At 44.4% G+C, this 20422-nt stretch overlaps 1 protein-coding gene across 2 annotated transcripts in view; it reads right to left on the reverse strand.

Annotated features, from left to right (window-relative positions):
• Jak1 (Janus kinase 1) overlaps positions 1 to 20422 on the reverse strand; it is a 148118-nt gene that overhangs the window by 19499 nt on the left and 108197 nt on the right. For both annotated transcript variants that reach the window (XM_045150128.1, XM_045150129.1), the window contains 3 exons: positions 18305 to 18462; positions 13457 to 13580; positions 11374 to 11560 (listed from right to left, as the gene is read on the reverse strand). In XM_045150128.1, coding sequence (XP_045006063.1) covers positions 11374 to 11560; positions 13457 to 13580; positions 18305 to 18462 — 469 coding nt within the window. The remainder of the gene's footprint in view (positions 1 to 11373; positions 11561 to 13456; positions 13581 to 18304; positions 18463 to 20422) is intronic.

The raw sequence follows: 20422 nt of genomic DNA on the forward strand, positions 1-20422 counted from the left end.
GTCATTCATGAACCTTACATTTCTACCTGTTGGCTTGGACAAATATAATGAGGATAACATATTCTGGGTTGCTCTGAGGCTCAAACACAAGCTTCACCAATGAAAGCCAGGAGAAAAAAAAAAAAAAAGTCAAAGTAATACATAATAAGCATGTTTCCTGCAGGAGATAAGCTCTGTAAACAAACTTAAAACAGGTGAGAATTCCAAGGGAAGGCAGGTGGGGGAGGCTGCAAATCTATTTAGAACAAGGTGGTGCGGGCGCATGGGCCATGTAAAGTGCCTCTCATACACACCACCTGCCAGCAAGAGCAGAGAAGCCTCCAGAAAGTGCTTCTCCACACAAACCAGCCTGGCAGGACTGCAAGAAATAAAGCATAGGACAGGGACAGTTGTCATCTGTGAACCACCAGGCACAGTTCACCACCATCCGTCCACCACATCACCACCGGGAATACAATCCCTCCTCCATACCGGCACCGGGAATGCCCCCCCCCCCCAATCTGGCACCAGGACACCTCCCCTCCCCCATACCGGCACTGGGAACATCTCCCCTACCCCATACCGGCACCTCCCTTCCCCCATACTAGAACTGGGACCATTTTCACTCTCCCACACACCAGCACTGGGAACACAAGCTGCTACAGCTGAAGCCAAGGCTCCCACTCCCCATCCCCCATAGCACATAGCCCAGAGGGTGACAAGGAAAGAACTGAATCTTCAACTCAGCACAGGTGGGCTAGAAACTCACTCCAAATGGTAACTGGTCTAAATTCCACTGGGGCCATACGTCAAATACAATTCTATAGCTTTGAACTAGACCTCCCCATCAGTGCAGTTTGCTAAATGAAACATGACAGGAAGAGACATAATTCAACACCCAACCCACCATGGAAAAATATTGACATACAGGGTTGGAGAGATGGCTCAGCAGTTAAGGCACTTGCCTGCAAAGCCTAAGGACCCAGAATGGTTTTGCTTTTGTTTTATATTATCCGCTGGGTTTGAAGGTGGTTTTGTATGTTCCTCCATGTAGTCTATCATTGGGCACTCTCTGTTACTCTTCCCATATACAACTCTCTCTTCCTATGCCCTTTCTATACCTTACAATTACAGCCTTCCATACCTTTAGCCACCTTTAAAATCAGTAGACCCTAACAGTATCCCAACTTTCCACTCTTACTTTTCCCATCTTGATCTTTTTCAAAATTAAGCTTACAGTAGTCTCTAATTTTGTGTACCTGATTTCCCACCTACTTCTAATCTTAGTTATTAAAATCTTACTATACTCCATGTCACCCATGCTTTTTTATCCTTCAAAGCTACTGACACTGCTGTTGATGGGCCAGTATGATATTTGCATAGTGGGTATATCCAGCAGCTGAGGTGGCTCCTGCAGTTAACATGGCACTCTGGGAGTAATACAGAAACTGCACTAGATAACATTTTAAACTGCGGGACTAAAGATTTAACTTCTGAGCAGCTAATGAAAAAAAATCCAAGCTACAAAGTAATCCCAGCTGTGTCTCAGCACAGTAATATAAGAAACATGAGAAGTCAAGGCAACATAACTCCTATAAATATTATGAATCATATAGTTATGGCTCACTCATACAGAGAACTTAATAATGATTGTATGTTCAAATGAATCAAAGATGACAACTATTAGGTCAAGACAAAATGGAGTCACACAAAGATGGGGACAGAGACACAAGGAAGTGGGTCATCCACATCCCTCAAGGAACCACCCAGCCATTATCCCTACTTTGCCCAACAATGCCCCAGATCTAGGTTTCCTGCCTCCTTGTCTTCCACATGGTCACTGTTCTGGCCTCACACCCTAGCTACTTCCCTTCCCCCAACTGAAGAGCTCTATATAGCCCACTATCTGTAATCTCAAAAGTTGACTGTGCTCCGCTCTTGAGAGTCAGTCCTGGCAGCTCATGTTTTCCTGAATAAAAGCTTCTATCTCTGCTTCTAAGTGATCTCCATGGTCTTGGTCACTCCTGAACCTTACATCTGGTGCCGTGACTCACATAGGAAGGCTCCCAGTTACCCTCATGGGCGGCCAGACCTCCTTTCCCCTGACCAGACCACTGAGCTGCCATTCGACCCTCTGAAGGCTTCAGACCATTTCTGCCTGAGTACTAGCTTTCACATCCACCACACCAATTTGTCCTCACTATTCTTGCATTCTCTGTCTCCTCCCTACTCCTTGGTAAGTGTCCCTCTCGGGTTGGACTGCCCTAGGGTTTCATCCCTCCTCGTGGAAGCCACGTAGGCATACCAGACTATACCCCTTAGCTATTAGGACCTAGTCCCAAGGGTCAAGAAAGAAGCACTTTTAACACCTCAAGTCTCTTGCTCTCTGGTTTTCTGTACCCTAAAGGGTGCCTTTTGGTTCAGTTACCATCTCAGGACACTCCCTCTCCCTTCCTCCTCTCCCTTCTGAGCTCTCATATTCTACCATCTGGAGCATAGTCGTCCGACTTGCCCACAGTCAACAGTTGTGACCTGTACAGTCTCTGCCCACGTGGGAGGTGCAGGCCCCATTCACCCTAATGGGTCAGGGGATCATAGTGATATCCTGTGTAAACCCAGCTTAACCTCTGGTTTCTTCCACCACCTTTGTCTTGCTCTTTCCCTGTCCTCTCACTAACCCTTTTATCATACTCGCACATTCCCATGGGGAATAAAACCTACAAACCAATTGAAGACTGGGTTAAAAAGCAAGATCCTTCAATTTGTTGCCTCCAAGAAACCAACCTTTCTACAAAGGATGGTCTCTATCTCAGGGTGAAAGGCTGGAAACTGGTGGGTCAAGAAAATGGACATAGAAAACAAGCAGGGGTTGCTATCCTAATATCTGACAAGGTAGACTCCACTCCAACATTAGTTAAGAGAGATAAGGAAGGTCAATTTATATTGATTAAAGGCACACTCTAACAGGAAGACGTTACAATCCTAAGCATATATGCACCTAAAACGGGACCCCCAAATTTATCACACAAACACTTTTAGAACTAAGATCACAGATAACACCAAACACAGTGGTAGTGGGTGACTTCAACACCCCACTCTCATCAATTGACAGGTCATCCCAGGAAAAAATAAACAGAGAGGCATCTGGACTAAATGAGGTCATAGAAGGAATGGACCTAACAGATATATACAGGACATTTCATCCAAAGGCTGCAGAATATACATTCTTTCAGCAGCACATAGAACATTCTCTAAAATAGACCATATATTAGGACACAAAGCAAATCTTAACAAATTCAGGAAAATTGAAATAATTCATTGCATTCTATCTGACCACAATGGAATCAACCTAAAAATCAATAGCAAGAAAGGCTATAGAGCATACACAAAATCATGGAAACTAAACAATACACTACTAAATATGAATGGGTCAATGAAGAAAATAAGAAGGAAATCAAAAAATTCATAGAGTCAAACAATAATGAGAATACAAAATACCAAATACCTTTGGGGCACAATGAAGGCCCCTAAGAGGTAAATTTATAGCTTTAAGTGTCTATATTGAGAAATTAGAAAGGTCGCAAGTAAACAACCTAATGCTTTACCTTAAAGCCTTGGAAAAAGAAGAACAAGGCAAACCAAAAATCAGTAGATGGGAAGAAATAATAAAGATTAGGGCAGAAATTAATGAAATAGAAACAAAAAAAAATCCAAAGAATCAATGAAACAAAGAGTTGGTTCTTTGATATGATAAACAAGAATGATAAACCCTTAGCAAATCTGACAGAAAGAGAGAAGAGACATAAATTAATAAAATTAGAGATGAAAAAGGCATCATCACAACAGATACCAGAGAGATTCAAAAACTCATAGGGACATACTATAAAAAAATACTCCACTAAGTATGAAAAAATCTGAAAGAAATGGATGATTTCTTTGATTTACATAACGTACCTAAATTAAATCAAGATGAGATTAATCACTTAAATAGGCTTTAACAAGCATGGAGATCCAAGCAGTTATCAAAAATCTCCCAATTAAAAAAAGCCCAGGCCCAGGTGGATTCACAGCTGAATGTACCAGACCTTCAGGGAAGAGTTAACACCATTGCTTCTTAAGGTTTTCCATAAAATAGAAAAAGAAGGAATCCTACCAAACTCCTTCTATAAGCCAGCATCACCCTGACACCAAAACCAGGCAAAGATAGAACAAAAAAAGAAAACTACAGACCCATATCTCTTATAAACATAGATGCAAAAATTCTCAACAAAATATTGGCAAAAAGAATACAAGAATATATCAGAAAGATCATTCAGCCTGACCAATTAGGATTTATTCCAGAGATGCAGGGATGGTTCAACATATACAACTCAATAAATGTAATATATTATATACATGGACTGAATTACAAAAATCACATGATCGTCTCATTAGATGCAGAGAAAGTATTTGACAAAATCCAACATCCCTTCATGATAAAAGACCTATTGAGATTGGGAATAGAAGGCACATATCTCAATATACTAAAGGCTATTTATGACAAGCCTACAGCAGACATGTAGATCAATGGAACAGAATAGAGGACCCAGATGTAAGTCCAAGTAGCTATAGCCACCGGATATTCAATAAAAATGCCAAAAATACTCATTGGAGAAAAGGCAGCCTCTTCAGCAAATGGTACTGGGAAAACTGGAATTGTATCTGCAGAAGGATGAAAATAAGATTCTTCTCTCTCTCCATGCACAAGAATTAAATCCAAATGGATTAAAGACCTTAACATCAGACCTGAAACTCTGAAACTGCTAGAGGAAAAAGTAGGGGAAACCCTTCAGCATATGGTCTAGGCAAAGACTTTCTGAATATAACTGCAATTGCTCAGGTAATAAAACCAGAGATTAACCACTGGGACCTTATGAAATTACAAAGATTTTACACTGCAAAGGATACTGTGAATAAAGCAAAGAGGCAATCTACACGATGGGAAAAAATTTTTGCCAGCTATATATGTGATAGAGGATTAATATATAGGATATACAAAGAACTCAAAAAGTTAAATAGTAAGAAATCCAACACGCCAATTAAAAATGAGCTATGGAGCTAAATAGAGAGTTCTCAAAAGAAGAAATACATATAAGCATCTAAAAAAAAAGTTCTACATCCCTAGTCATCAGCGAAATGCAGATTAAAACTGCGTTGAGATTCTATCTCACTCCTATCAGATTGGCTACCATCATGAAAACAAATGATCATAAACGCTGGCAGGGATGTGGAAAAAGAGGAACCCTTCTACACTGTTGGTGGGAATGCAATCTGGTCCAACCATTGTGGAAATCAGTGTGGAGGCTCCTAAGACAGCTTAAAATTGATTTACCATATGACCCAGCTATAGCACTCCTAGGCATATATCCTAAGGACTCATCTCATTTCTTTAGAAGTATGTGCTCAACCATGTTTATTGCTGCTCAATTCATAATAGCAGGGAAATGGAACCAGCCTAGATGTCCCTCAACTGATGAGTGGATAATGAAGATATGACACACTTATACAATGGAGTTCTAGTCAACAGTAAAGAAAAATGAAGTTATGAAATTTGCAGGAAAATGGATGGATCTGGAAAGGATTATACTAAGTGAGGTAACCCAGGCCCAGAAAGCCAAGTGCCACATGTTCTCTCTCATATGTGCATCCTAGCTACAGATGATTAGGCTTCTGTGTGAGAAGGAAAAAACTCAGTAGCAGAAGCCAGTAAGCTAAAAAAGAGATATAAAGGGAAGAGAAAAGAAAGAAGTGGGATACTTAATAGGATGGTATTGTATATATGTACATAGAAGAATAGATTAACAGGGGTGAAAAGGCACAAAGTGAGGTCAGGGGAAGAGACTGAGTAAAGGAAAGGTGGAAGGAGGGCTAATCAAAATCTAAGCTGATGTGAATAAATCATATGGAACCCTCCAGTTTTGGACAGTGGAACACTCAGGAGCCATAGATCATTGCTAGAAAATTTTCAGTACCAGGGAGGGGATAGCTTACAGTGAGTTGTTGGCCAGGGATGTCCCTGATGCCCCCAAAACATTATAGGCCATTGCCGAGGCCCTTTGTTTCCCACCAGGTATAGGTGTTAAGACCCTATTACTGAAGACTCCACATACTTGGGCTGCAAGGCCACTGAGAAATCCTGCTGGAACCAAGCTTATAACCTCCTCCATGTAGGCCAGCAGACAGAAAGCCGGAAGAAGCCATTGTACATGCCACTCAATGGGAGAAAAAGAAACCTCCAGTGAAGATACTCAACAGTGGACACTGCAAGCCTAATAATTGGCTAGCCATGCCAAATGAGCCAAAGGGTGCAATAGTGGCATGTCTATCATGATGGAAACCAACTGCCTTCCAACTGGACTGGAGGCCCGCTCCATGGGAGGGAATACATCCCTGATACTGAAAACCTACAACAGGGGTAGTCATGAGCTCTTGGCATGTAACATCTGCTGCTGTCTTGATAAATGTATATACTATACTTATCAAACGGCCCAGTAAGCACTTCTCTTAATATTTATACCCTTATATTAGTGCTACTCTCAGTTTTGGTAGAGAATCTTCTCTTTCCAGATGGCAGTGACCTAGGGACGACTCAGAATGGTATCATAGTGCTATAAAGAAGTGACTGGAGTACTGAGTAACATCTTGAGCTCACCTTCCAAGGCTCGGGGTCTAATGTGGAAGAGGTGACAGAAAGAATGTAAGAGCCAAAAGAATGGCAGGACGCCTTACAACATGCTCCTCCAGACATAAAATGGCATGGATACCCATGACCTCACAGTACCTGACACTAACTACACAATACCATCATAATAGGAGGATAAGATCATGACATCAAAATAAAAGAGAGACTGATTTGAGATGGAGAGGGGATATGATAGAGAATGGAATTTCAAAGAGGAAAGTGGGGGGAGGGAGGGTATTACCATGGGATATTTTTTATAATCATGGAAAATGTTAGTAAAAATTGAAGAAAAAAGAAGAAACATAATATAAAATAAAACAAGGAAAAGAAATAGAGATCAAAAATAGAGATTGGAAGCCAGCTCCCTCTTAGTGCTGGAAAGTGCTACATAAACTACTACAGGACAACAGTCACCAACAGTTTTAGAAAGCTACAAAATCAACAACCTGGACAAAATGTACACATATGTGCAATAGTTGCACATAGGCTATGGGAATAACTGTTCTCTGATTGGGTATGAGGCCAATTCAGTGGGAGGGAATTCATACCTGGTACTAAGAACCAAGTCAGAAGTTTATGGCTTGGAAGGCCCTAGAGGTAAGCTCCCATTGTTCTTTGGCAAAAAGAGAGAGAGAGAGGGAGAGAGGGAGGGAGGGAGGGAGGGAGGGAGGGAGGAAGGGAGAAGGAGAGAGAGGGAGGGAGTATTTAGCCATAAGAAGTCTTCCATATGTCTATGCTTATCTTTTTTATTCCATGCTGCTCCCACTCTTGGTTATAGAATCTGCTTTTTACAGATGACAGCAAATACCAGGGAGACCCAAAATCCATCAGTATGACAAGAAACAGAAGGCAACTGCCTAGCATGAGTTATCTCTATCACATCTGCCAGGACCCAGAAAACATTACAGAGGAAGTGATGGATTAAATATGCCTCCAGAGGATGGCAGCAGACACTGAGGACACTCAAAATTCATCAAAGCAGAAAAATAAAACAGAACATGCAGAAAGAGGAGACCTAGAGCACACCCTCCAAAGCTCTGACACTGTGAAGAGAAAGCAGAAAGAATGTAAGAACAACAGGGTAGAGAGGAGTATCCTGAGGTACTGCCTCCCTCCAGAGACTGACTGGTGCATTCTTGACTCCACCATGAACAATGGGGTAGGGGAGAGGGAACATAAAAGGGTAACCGTACTTATGTTCATATTGTTAAGTTCACAATTAAAAAAAAAAAAAAGAAGATACAGGGAAGGAATATAGTAAAAAAAAATTCTAACACATTTATGAAATTGTCAATATATAAGTTTTTTTTTTTTTTTCAAGGTAGGGTCTCACTCTAGCCCAGGCTGAACTGGAATTCACTATGTTGTCTCAGGGTGGCCTCGAACTCATGGCAATCCTCTACCTCTGTCTCCCGAGTGCTGGGATTAAAGGCGTGCGCCACCACGCCCGACAATAAATAAGTTTTTTAAATGAGTTAAAAAAAAATCCTTGTGGGCTGGAGAGATGGCTTAGTGGTTAAGCGTTTGCCTGTAAAGCCAAATTCCAGGTTTGAGGTTCGATTCCCCAGGACCCACGTTAGCCAGATGCACAAGGGGGCACATGCGTCTGGAGTTTGTTTGCAGAGGCTGGAGGTCCTGGCGCGCCCATTCTCTCTCTAGCTGTCTCTTCCTCTCTCTGTCTGTCACTGTCAAATAAATAACTAATAATAATAAAAAAAAATTTAAAAAAAACCTTGTAACATACAAGGCCTTCAAACCATATCTTGTAAGCTTTATTTATAATGGTAGCAGCCATTATTATTAGCCATTGTTACTATTACAACTATTACATTAGCCATTTAGCCTCGAGCACAGCAAGGAATGCTCCTGAAACCCTGTGTCCCTCTCCACTGCTCTTTTGCCTGTCTCTTACTGGTATCAGATACCAGAGCTTGCTGTTTTTCATGAGCTCAGGACAATTCCCTGGTCTCTGCTCCCCTTTGCAGGACTGGGTTACAGGCAGGCACGGCCATGCTCAGGTGTCTTATGTGAAAACCAGAGATTCAAACTGGGCTGGTTTCACAACCCCTCAAGATATTTGTACAAGACATGTGCTTAACCACTGAGCAATCTCTCCAGCCCTTATTTCTTTGGTTTTAAAGATAGGTTATGAGTCTGTAGCCCTGGCTGTCCTGAACTCACTGTGTACCTAGGCTAGCCTTGAATTCACAAAGAGCCACCTACCTCAGCCTCCCAAGTGCTGGAATTACAAGTATGAGCCACCACGTCAAGCCTCACACCTTTATAACTGAACTAGCTTAGATAAGGCCATCCTGTGCCAAAATGCCAACAGCTAAGATAAGGCCCAAGTAGGCCTGATTCCATACAGGCCCATGTACCTTCCAACTGCTAATTCTCCCATCTCCTGCATGATCACATCCATACTGACAACATTCTCTGGGCTTGCCTTAATCCAGATGTATTGACTCAAGATGTTTGCCCAGGTGGGTAAAAGAATAATGAGTAAAACAATGCCTGAGATACCAAAGAAACCCTGAATTACAGCTGGCACTAACATCCTTGTAATTTTTTTTGGATTTTTGTATTATAAAATGCTGTACCCCTGAGCTTCTGCATTGAGAGCATTTCCTGGTGTGAGGCTCCCTCAGTGCCTGATATAAAAAAAGGACTCTTGATTGGCTACAAAAGCATGGTGGTCTGTAATTCTCTCACATGGACTATAATAATAATAGCTATAACGAACTACTGTTTGGACAAATGAAATATATTACCTGGGACATAGTATGTGCTAACATGGTAGTTACTGCTACAATTACCAGCTGGCGGACAGTAGTGCAAACTGATTCTGTGCTGGGTCCTGGGCTTCCCACAAGCTACAGAACACTGAAGGTGGCCCAGACTTTGTCTTTGAGTTTATAAATAGTGGGTAAAACAGACACTAAACACCCTCAGGGGTGAATCTCAGGAGCAAAGCTTGAAGAGAGACCACATGAGCACAGTTCAATGGTGTTCTTGCACTTTTCCATTCACAGCTACTGGCTTCCAGATCTGTACTGATAAAGGTGACATCTAAGTCAGATGCCTCCCAACAGGAACCCTATGAGGATATCACATTCCATCTCTAGCATTCTCCACTCTGAAGGCTGCTCTCCTCCCCTAGAAACCATGAATTCCACGAGAAGTAAAGCTGCTTTTAATATGAGTAAACAGGGCCCTTGGACTCTAAGGATTTAATAATCACTGAGGTCTCATGGCTAAGAGGCAGGTCTGTTTTTTACCTCTGTGAACATGAAACAGCTGTGAACAGCATAAAAACAAAGACTGCAGTTACTTCCAGAGACTGGCAGGTAACCATGTCTGATCAACAAGAGCCCTGCTTTCAAGTTTAGTGACCTGCCAAGGATCAAAAAAAAAAAAAAAAAAACCCTCCCAGAACCCAGGCCTCAGGGCTGGAGGCGCAGGTCAGCTGCGAAGCACTTGCCTGGTGAACATGAGGCCCTGGGCCTATTCCCTAGCACCTCTAAAAAGGAACCCAGAACCTTTCTGCTCTGGTGGCTTCCTCTGCTCACTCCTGATGTGAAGACTCAAAGAAAAAGATGGTCTCAGACAGGGGCTGCTTTGATCTGGGTTGTCAGTAGCAATTTCTCTTTGAGGTCATAGAGTTCTAAGGGTCATCAAGTTAGACCTAGCACTCAAGTCCTTTGACTTTGACCTTCAATGAGATTCACTTAACTTTTCTGAGCCCCACTTTTCTTATCTATAAGATGAGGCTCTTGATTAGGTAACCTTGAAGTGTCTTTCCATGCTCACACTCTGGGGCTATAAATCTACCTGCACTTGAACAAAAAAGAGGCTAAAACAAGAGCTGTAGTCCCCATTGCCTGTAGGAAAAAAAGTCCCAACTTCTTGGTATGGCAGCCAAGACCTACCCCAACCCTAACCCTATTCTCCTCAGTCCATCCTCACTTCTCCTAAGCCCCCACTACCCCCCAGCACCCCTCTACACACCTGCCTAGTCTGGCACTGTGGCCTAGCACATGCTTCCATCTCTGCTGGGATGCCCTCACTTAACTGCCACCTTGTTTTCATTATCCATGCACAGCCTGCCAGGTCATGTGACTCAGAGTATTGGCTATCTCTTTCATTTCACCCCCAGGGAATGATAGAGATTTTGTGTATTAGTTAAAACACTAGTGACATACTGAGGCAGTGTCACTGAGCTATAACATTTCTGTATTTGACTAGACACCCTCTGAGAAAAGGGACTGGGTCTTGGACATTTCTGAGTCTTTCCATCAAGCATAGTTCTTGGCACAAAGATACACCAGGAATACTTCTCTGATAAATAAACCAAAGACTGGTGAGCTCTCAAGCCACTCCATGGAAAAGAACACAGATGTATGCTCCTACTTACTAATCCCAACCATGTGTCTTTTTGCAATCTGAGATAGGGTTTGTTCTTCACACAGAAGACACTGACACTCATGGCATATGATTTGACTTGGGGACAGACTTGCAATATAACTCAAAGAAAAACACCTTAAACCTGTGAGTAAGGGGTTACTTTCTCTAAACCAGCCAGTGCTTTTGGTCTATCTGGGTCTCAAAGTATCACCATGCAGCAAAGGACATCCCTGAAGGGACAAGGCTGGTCCAGTAGAGACAGTCTTTACCTCGGGGCTTGGGCTGGCAGCAGCGCTTTAGTACGAAGCTGATGTTGTCTGTGCGCAGGATCTGCTTCTTGAGGTGGTTCATGAGGTCTCTCAGGCTGGGGAAGTGGTCAGCTGAGCCATGCAGGCTGTAGCGGCCCTTTTGTACTTCTATCTGAAAGTTCTTAAACTGCTTCTGGCCACCCAACACCTGCAATTCAGAACAACCAGAAACTACCTGCTTAGAATGGTGTGAGACAAATGTACAATGGATATGTTAACATTACAGAATACTCAACACATCTAAGAAGTATTCAAACCTTATGGCAACAGATAAACTAGTCAACCAGTAAGTCAATAATAAAACAGAATCCAGGAGAAGGCACTGGTAAAATAATGTCAACACTACAGCTTACAGAGCCATTATAGCTACACAAGAGTCACTTGGGTATTTACCCGTAAGACAAAAGTCATGAAAACGTTGCTATGGTTAAATAACGATATCTTAAAACATATTTTATAAAAATTAGCAATATTGTGAAGTATGGATTGAGATAGGAAAGGTCACTGAGAACCCTTTCAAATTGAGCCCTTCAGACTATCTTAGTGGTTGAGAATGAGGGCCAGGAAGACCACTCATGGTGTAAGCTAGGACATGAAATTTACAATCCTTGGTGATGCATGCCTTTAATCCCAGCACTCAGGAGGCAGTGGTAGGAGGATTGCCATGAGTTCAAGGCCACCCTGAGATGACAGAGTTAATTCCAGGTCAGCCTGGACCAGAGTGAGACCCTACCTTGAAAAACCAAAAAAAAAAAAAAAAAAAAAAAAAAAAAAAAAAAAAAAGAAAGAAAGAAAGAAAGAAAGAAATTTACAGTCTTAATGTTCACAAGGTTACTTATCTATACAATGAGATGCCATCACCTGTTTTATTGCCACTATAAAGCTTACCCAAGAACATGGATGTAAAATGTTTAGCCCTATGCCTGGTGAGCTGAAATGAAACCTACCTATGACTTCTCTTTCTCTAGGGAACCTGGATACCAGGTCATCCATGCTACTTAACCTCTGACCTTCTTTGTATAGTATAAAGTGATTCACCTCAGCAGGCTTGGCTAGCTCATATACCATCCATCCTAAAATATTAAACTTTTCCCAGACTGGTGAATATTCAAAGACAGGTACCCTGTGAGGCAACAAGCCTAACAAGTTCTGAGCTACTGAGCCCAAACAAGATTGAGGTCTGGCTATCCAGGAGTGCCCATTGGGTTTGGCCAAGCCACTCGGCAGCAATTCCTTCCCACACCTGATGGAGGCCAATCCCAGAAGTTCTCTTGTACCATTCTCTTCTGTGTTGTAGGTTACTACCTAGCCTGCATCTAGATAGCTCCTCTCAACCCAGCTGTCCCTGCCCATGCTGAGCCCAACTAAAACTAGTGGTTTTATGTAGACTACCACTAAAAAACTTACCAGCATCTAAAATATTCCACAGAGCACTCAAAAACCAACCTAGGTAAATAACAAAGTCTTTTGAAATCTAGTGATTCAGTAATTCTGACTAAAATCTTAGCAGTCTGGATTTCTCACATAATTCTCAGCTTCCAATCACATTTGGATGTCTACTTAATAAACAACTTTACTTATGTCAAACCATTGGACAGTACTTTATCTGTTAAAGTGACACTGTCACTGTGGAAAACTGTTAGGCCATGTTCATAAAGTGTTATTTTGGCACTGGTCCACACCAGAAAATGCCACAGTAAGGCACAACATAGGATATGTGACAATCTTGGCACTGAATCTAAAATATGCCACTCTAGATAATTATACTAAAGTTCACAGAGAGTCACAGTCTGCCTTCCAAAGCCACAGTCCTGCTGCCATGGGATGGAGGAAGAAAGAGCCATGTACAAAGAACATGGGTTCAGCCTCTTCAGGACAGACTCCTCTCTATGACACGGTGTTCTTGCTAGACTACCCAGAACATTCCCAGAGACCCTGGCTGGTCTATCCCACCTGGTCTAGAGTGGCGTTCTACTTCATAGTTCCTGAATCTGGTAATACCCTGGAGCCCTATCACTCAGCCCACACCTTTGCCCTGACTGACCTCAGACTTTTCAAAGCAGGTGACCGTCATGAGGATGTTGTCAAAGTCGGTACAGCTCCACCTCAGCACATACATACCCTCTTCACTCCCTTCTTGCCGCAGCTTGTTGATGGCATATTCTGTGCTGGAGAGAAAAACAGGCAAAGGGATAAAGAGCTCACACCCAACACTTTAGTCCAAAGAGGGACCGACTTCCCTGAATTGTCTCAAGGGAATTTTGCAAGGGTCCTAATGTCCTATCTGATTTGACATATGAAGCATGTGGTGACACCAAAGAGCGTAAGACAGACTGAGCCTCCAAAGTCTAGAAGAGAACTCACCTGCAGTTGCCCAACACACCACGCCCTCCTGACCCCCACACGCCGAGCCCTGCTGTCCCCCACACGCCCAGCCCTGCTGTCCCCCCCACGCCAAGCCCTCTGTCCCCCCACGCTGAGCCTGGCTGTTGCCCCACACGGTGTGCCCTGCTGTTGCCCAACACACTGAGCCTTGCCTGCTTATCCTCCAGCTCCCTAGAGTATCTTCAGCTCTCACCACTAGAATGCTGTCCAAAGCTGGTGATGAGCTGCCAAGACATATCAGTGGGGCCCTGGTCAGTACTTTCAGACCCTTTACTGGAACAGGAGCCTCATGGGGGCAGGCAGTCAGTCACATTTGCTTTGTTTACTGCTGGCTCCCCAATGATCAATAACTGCTAGAATATAAAATGTTCCCCCACAGGTTTGAACACTTGGTGCCCAGCCAGTGAAACTGTTTGTAAAGACTGTGAGACCTTGCTGGAGGAGGTGGGTCACTAGGGCCTGACCTTGAGGTTTATATCCTGGCCCCACTTTGTGTTTGCCTTCTGTTTCCTGCTTCAAGGTGATAAACCAACGACCTGCTTTTGCCAGTATACTTTTTCTACCATGATGGAATGTAGGCCCCTGGAGGTATAAGCCAAAATAAACCCTTTCCTTCTGTAAGTTGCCTCTGGATCAAATACTTTTTCACAACAATGTTTCTCATTGCTTTGACTGATATAGAAATTGGTACCAATAATGGGGCCATTGCTGTGATAAAACCTGACCATGTGATTTATAGGTCTTTGGACTGATTTGCAAGAAGGATGTTAAAGAGTTTGAATTGTTGGACTGGAGAAACCTTAAAAGGCTGTAACCAAGGCTCAATGGGCCACTGTGGTGGTAGTACGGGGTTTGGAGAGAAACATGGACAGTGAAGGCCTAACTCAGGAGGTTTTAGAGGAGAACATGTACTGAGGATAGAGACAGTTCCTTTGGCAAAGCAACTGACTGTATTCTGCCTTGCAGCAGAAAAATCAAGTGAAGTTGAATTTAAAGGAAATGGACTAGGGCTGGAGAGATGGCTCAGCAGTTAAGATGCTTGCCTGAAAAGCCTAAAGACCCAAGTTCAATTCCCCAGTACTCACATAAAGTCAGATGCACAAGCTGGTGCACCAGTCTGGAGCTTGTTTGCAGTGGCTAGAGGCCCTAACCCACCCATTCTCTCTCTTTCTAATAAATAAGTTAATAATTTTTTTTTTTTAAAGGAACTGGACTAATTTCAAGACAGCCCAGCATTCTTGCTGTGGTATAGCCTGATTGCTCTTACTCAAGTCCACAATGAACAAGAACAATAAACAGAGCAAAAAGATAAGCGCAAGACTGAAACTTTCCACAAGCATGTAAACTGTTAAGGAGATTAGCACCATTAAAGAGCAGCCTACTGCTCTGCACCAGGACAGAAGGAAAAATGTCCTGAGGCCAAGACCCCACACACTGAAGCAGTAGCTTGTGAGAATGCAAATTATTTTGAAAGGACAAGGTCTGAAGGTAAAAATGCCAAAGAGAGATCCCTTCTCAAAATCAGCTGTCTAGGAAAGTATTTTCATACTCAGCAACCAGGCTCAGAGGCACTACAGCTGAGATCCAAGGGTTGAGACTCCATACCAAACTGGTAGCAGACCTTGGCAGCATTGTCTATGTGATACTGGCTTAAAAGATATGAAAAATGGAAGATCGAGGGGGTCATCACAGTTCTAGAGTCACTGAGGCTAAGCAATATTTGGCAAGTTTAGAGTCCCCCTGCAAGGAACAGCTGAGTGGTCCTTGGGTGAAGCTGTATAAAGGTTAAGCCTAAATTGCAATGGAGTCCCCCAGGATATTGGAAATGGCAGAACCAAGGCATATCCACCAAGGGAAGCTATAGGCTCAGAGTGGATTCAAACAAGAAAGAGGTCATGAGTACTACTGTAAGCAGAGCTGCAGTGCGGAAGTACTGAGGCCTTTTAGAGTCGGGTGGCTCCATCACAAACATGAGACATGGAGCTGCAGAATTTGTGTCTGCCCTGCTGGCTTAGTTTAGTCTTCCTTGCTATGTGCTCATTCATCCCTTTTGAAATAAAAATGTTTATTCTATGCCATTATGTACTAGAACAGATTTAAAAAAAAAATTCTTTACAGGGAGTCTCAGTCAAGAGATTGTCTCAAGTCCCAGAAGAGACTTGTAACTTTTGAATAGTATTGGGACTATTAACAACTATGAAGACTTCTGAAGTTGGACTGAATGCATGTTGTATCATGAGATGGCCATGAGCCTACAAGGGATAGGGATAGAATGTTTTGCTTTGAATGTAAAATGCCCCCCCCCCCAAATGGTGGTGCTATTAGGAAAAGGTTGTGGAACACTTAGGAGATAAAGCCTTGCTGGAAGTGGGTCATGGGGGCAGGTGTTGGGGTTTTACAGCCCAGATTCACTTCTTGTTCACTCTGCTGCCTGGCTATATGATGATAAGCCAGCTCTCCATTCCTTCCAAATATGCCTTCCTCACCATGATGGAAGCTATCCTCATAGATCCTTCCTTAAGTTGCTTCTGGTCAGGTAATTTGTTCACTATAACAAAAAAGTAACTGATACAGTAACAGATTGGATCAATATATCAATGAAGAGTAAAAAGATGTTAGAAGGGAGGTAGCCATTATACTCCCAAACTCATAGTAGCTGTGGTTTTCTCCACAAGGCTGACCCCATCAACATTCCATCATCAATTGGGTGGGGGGGCTTATAAGACTGCCCCGCTCCCAGAGTACCTACTGGCAGTTAATAGTTGCTGGGGCAGAGAGAATCATGTTCTTCAGTGGAGCCAGTAGTAAGCTGCCCATACTCCAGTAAATAACTCTGACCCATGTTCATGCAAGCAACCCTAATTTAACTTAGTGAGTCTCATACACACAAAAGACAACAGAAGGGAAAATGCCTCATCGTCCTTTGTATTTCCAGGACTAGTGGATGCTGGCACACTGAGAGCACTTGGGTGCTGGCTAATAAACGTCAAGGCTATCTGAGTGTTCCTCACTAAGTGTTGGCGGAAGGTGACGTGGTAGACGTGCTCTAGAAAAGCAGAGAGTTTGAGATCTCTCCAACTGTGACCTCTCACATGCTGCTCACTCATCTGGGACATACACTCCAGCTCCTCTTTAAGACCCAGAAAACTACCACTAACTCTTCAATGTGCAATCCAATTTGAATGCGGACTACTAAGAAAGTATGAGTTTTGGCCTCCCACAGAACATGCAACACTCAATCCTTCAACAAGTTCTTTAAACACCTTTTCTCTGCCAGGTTCTGCTGGGTATGCTGGGAGAGCTATGAGCAATGCAGATACTGTGTGACTTTCAGGAGGCTCATATTCCAGAAAAGGAGAGGAGTCAGACAAGAAACTAACCACAGGTAGTAAGAAGATAAGGAGTGCCACTGATAGAAGACAAAAGCAGAGTGAAAGGGCCAGGGTGAATGTGATACAGGTGCAGATGAAAGATAAGGGGAGAATAAAAAAAGAAGGAAGTCAGGGAAGAATTCATGGATAAGCCAATAGCTGACTGACACCTGAAAGGAGGAGGAGATGCCATGGAGATCTCAGAGGAAGAGCATCCTAAACCTGGGGAAACGCAAGTACTAGTACCCCAAGGCTCAACTGAAGTTGGAACACCAGAGGAAGATGCTTTGATGGTGGGAAGCTCATTGTTCTACATCCTCTGCATTTCTCTGACTTCATGAGCCTCTCCAAGGCAGCAACCACACCATCACCAAACTACCTGTTGCACAGGTAACACAGACAGGAAGAAAAGGGAAAGTATGGCATATAGAAAGCAACGGAAGAAGCTCTTCCTCAGAACTGAAGAATAAGGGCCTTCTTTTGTCTGGAGGGCAGACACATGTGAGTAAGTACAGTGAGCCCCTAATCTCTCAAAGGCTAGAAGACACTACAGAGAAGCCACATGCCACTCTCTTTCAGACAGGAAAGCTATACAGTCCCTGAGAACCACCACTGTACAGCTGCCGGGAACATCACTGCCTGTCCCATCATCAGAAGCGTCCATACAAGCTTCCAGTTCTGAGATACAGGTGGGCAAAGGCAGCCTGAGAAACTCCTCCTGGCCTTAACGCTGACCTACTTGGAGTCCCTCCTTACCATTTTTCCAGTTTCTTGGATTGAACTAACTCAACTATGTTTAGTACCCTGTCAAGTGTTCAGTTCTACATTCTGTGTTCCTTGAAGTGCCCAGTGTTGAACATGGCATGGGGTTAAGAACCCGGCATTGCTTGGTTACACTGTGAAAAGCAGAGTAAGGGAGGAGCTGGGGCTATGGTAAGAACCACAACACAAAATGTAGGAAGGCCTAGTCGAAGCACAGTTAGCAGACAGAGATAGGAAGGCAGCCCTTAGGTGCCAACCAGCACAGCCAATTGTCCCATCCTGAATAAGTCTGGGGATAAGGAGACTAGACTTCTTACTATTACAACTTGGACTCTTTTCACACCAAAGACAACTGAAAGCATTTTAGAACCAACCAGATTGGACCATGGCAGCCATTCTGTATGTTGTGGACAATCAGTGGAGGAGCCACATCAGTGCAGAGGTAATGGTGGGCATCTGCTGTGAGCCTGAAGTAGCCATCTACCAGGGACACAAAGGACAAGGCCTCCTCGTGAGAAGACAGCTTCAGTTCCTGTTGAGAGAGAAGACATAACCAGTTATATCATGTATATCATATATATCCTAGGTGGCCAACAAGTGAGAATCAGCATAGACTGCAGGACCTCCCAGGGAAACCAGCCAGGGATAGTGACTCTACCTCTTGCACTGACACACAGGACTTCACTTGTCTACTCCTTCCCATCTACTATCTCAATAAGACCACCAGACACTAAACAATGCATGTGAGTGGGAAGAAGAAAGGGGAAGAGGGACCGTGGTATGCAGGAAAACCTGCCAAGAAGTTGCTTTCTGGGTCTGGACAGGAGAAAAACCAGCATGAATCAGAGCAGCAGAAGCACAAGCATGGAGAACAGGAGAAGCAGATGAGGCACTCTGGTCTCAGCACACAACAGGCAGAGTGGGGAGCTCTGGTCTCAACACACAACAGGCAGAGGAGGAACTCTGGTCTCAACACACAACAGGCAGAGGAGGAACTCTGGTCTCAGCACACAACAGGCAGAGCGGGGAACTCTGGTCTCAACACACAACAGGCAGAGGGGGAGTTCTGGTCTCAGCACACAACAGGCAGAGGAGGAACTCTGGTCTCAACACACAACAGGTAGAGGGGGAGCTCTGGTCTCAACACAAAACAGGCAGAGGGGGAACTCTGGTCTCAGCACACAACAGGCAGAGGGGGCCCTCTGGTTTCAGCTCACAACAGACAGAAGGGGAGCTCTGGTCTCTACACGCAACAGGCAGAGGGGGAGCTCTGGTCTCAGCACACAACAGGCAGAGTGGGGAGCTCTGGTCTCAACACACAGCAGGCAGAGGGGGAGTTCTGGTCTCAGCACACAACAGGCAGAGGGGGAACTCTGGTCTCAGCACACAACAGGCAGAGGAAGAACTCTGGTCTCAGCACACAACAGGCAGAGGGGGACCTCTGGTTTCAGCTCACAACAGACAGAAGGGGAGCTCTGGTCTCTACACGCAACAGGCAGAGGGGGAGCTCTGGTCTCAGCACACAACAGGCAGAGTGGGGAGCTCTGGTCTCAACACACAGCAGGCAGAGGGGGAGTTCTGGTCTCAGCACACAACAGGCAGAGGGGGAACTCTGGTCTCAGCACACAACAGGCAGAGGGGGAACTCTGGTCTCAGCACACAACAGGCAGAGGGGGAGCTCTGGTCTCAGCACACAACAAGCAGAGTGGGGAGCTCTGGTCTCAACACACAACAGGCAGAGGGGGCCCTCTGGTTTCAGCTCACAACAGACAGAAGTGGAGCTCTGGTCTCTACACGCAACAGGCAGAGGGGGAGCTCTGGTCTCAGCACACAACAGGCAGAGTGGGGAGCTCTGGTCTCAACACACAACAGGCAGAGGAGGAACGATGATCTCAACACACAACAGGCAGAGGGGGAGTTCTGGTCTCAGCACACAACAGGCAGAGGAGGAACTATGGTCTCAGCACACAACAGGCAGAGTGGGGAACTCTGGTCTCAACACACAACAGGCAGAGGGGGAGTTCTGGTCTCAGCACACAACAGGCAGAGGAGGAACTCTGGTCTCAACACACAACAGGTAGAGGGGGAGCTCTGGTCTCAACACACAACAGGCAGAGGGGGAACTCTGGTCTCAGCACACAACAGGCAGAGGGGGCCCTCTGGTTTCAGCTCACAACAGACAGAAGGGGAGCTCTGGTCTCTACATGCAACAGGCAAAGGGGGAGCTCTGGTCTCAGCACACAACAGGCAGAGGGGGCCCTCTGGTTTCAGCTCACAACAGACAGAAGGGGAGCTCTGGTCTCTACACGCAACAGGCAAAGGGGGAGCTCTGGTCTCAGCACACAACAGGCAGAGTGAGGAGCTCTGGTCTCAACACACAACAGGCAGAGGGGGAGTTCTGGTCTCAGCACACAACAGGCAGAGGAGGAACTATGGTCTCAGCACACAACAGGCAGAGTGGGGAACTCTGGTCTCAACACACAACAGGCAGA

This window comes from Jaculus jaculus, chromosome 5 (assembly GCF_020740685.1).
Source record: "Jaculus jaculus isolate mJacJac1 chromosome 5, mJacJac1.mat.Y.cur, whole genome shotgun sequence".
Taxonomy (NCBI): domain Eukaryota; kingdom Metazoa; phylum Chordata; class Mammalia; order Rodentia; family Dipodidae; genus Jaculus; species Jaculus jaculus.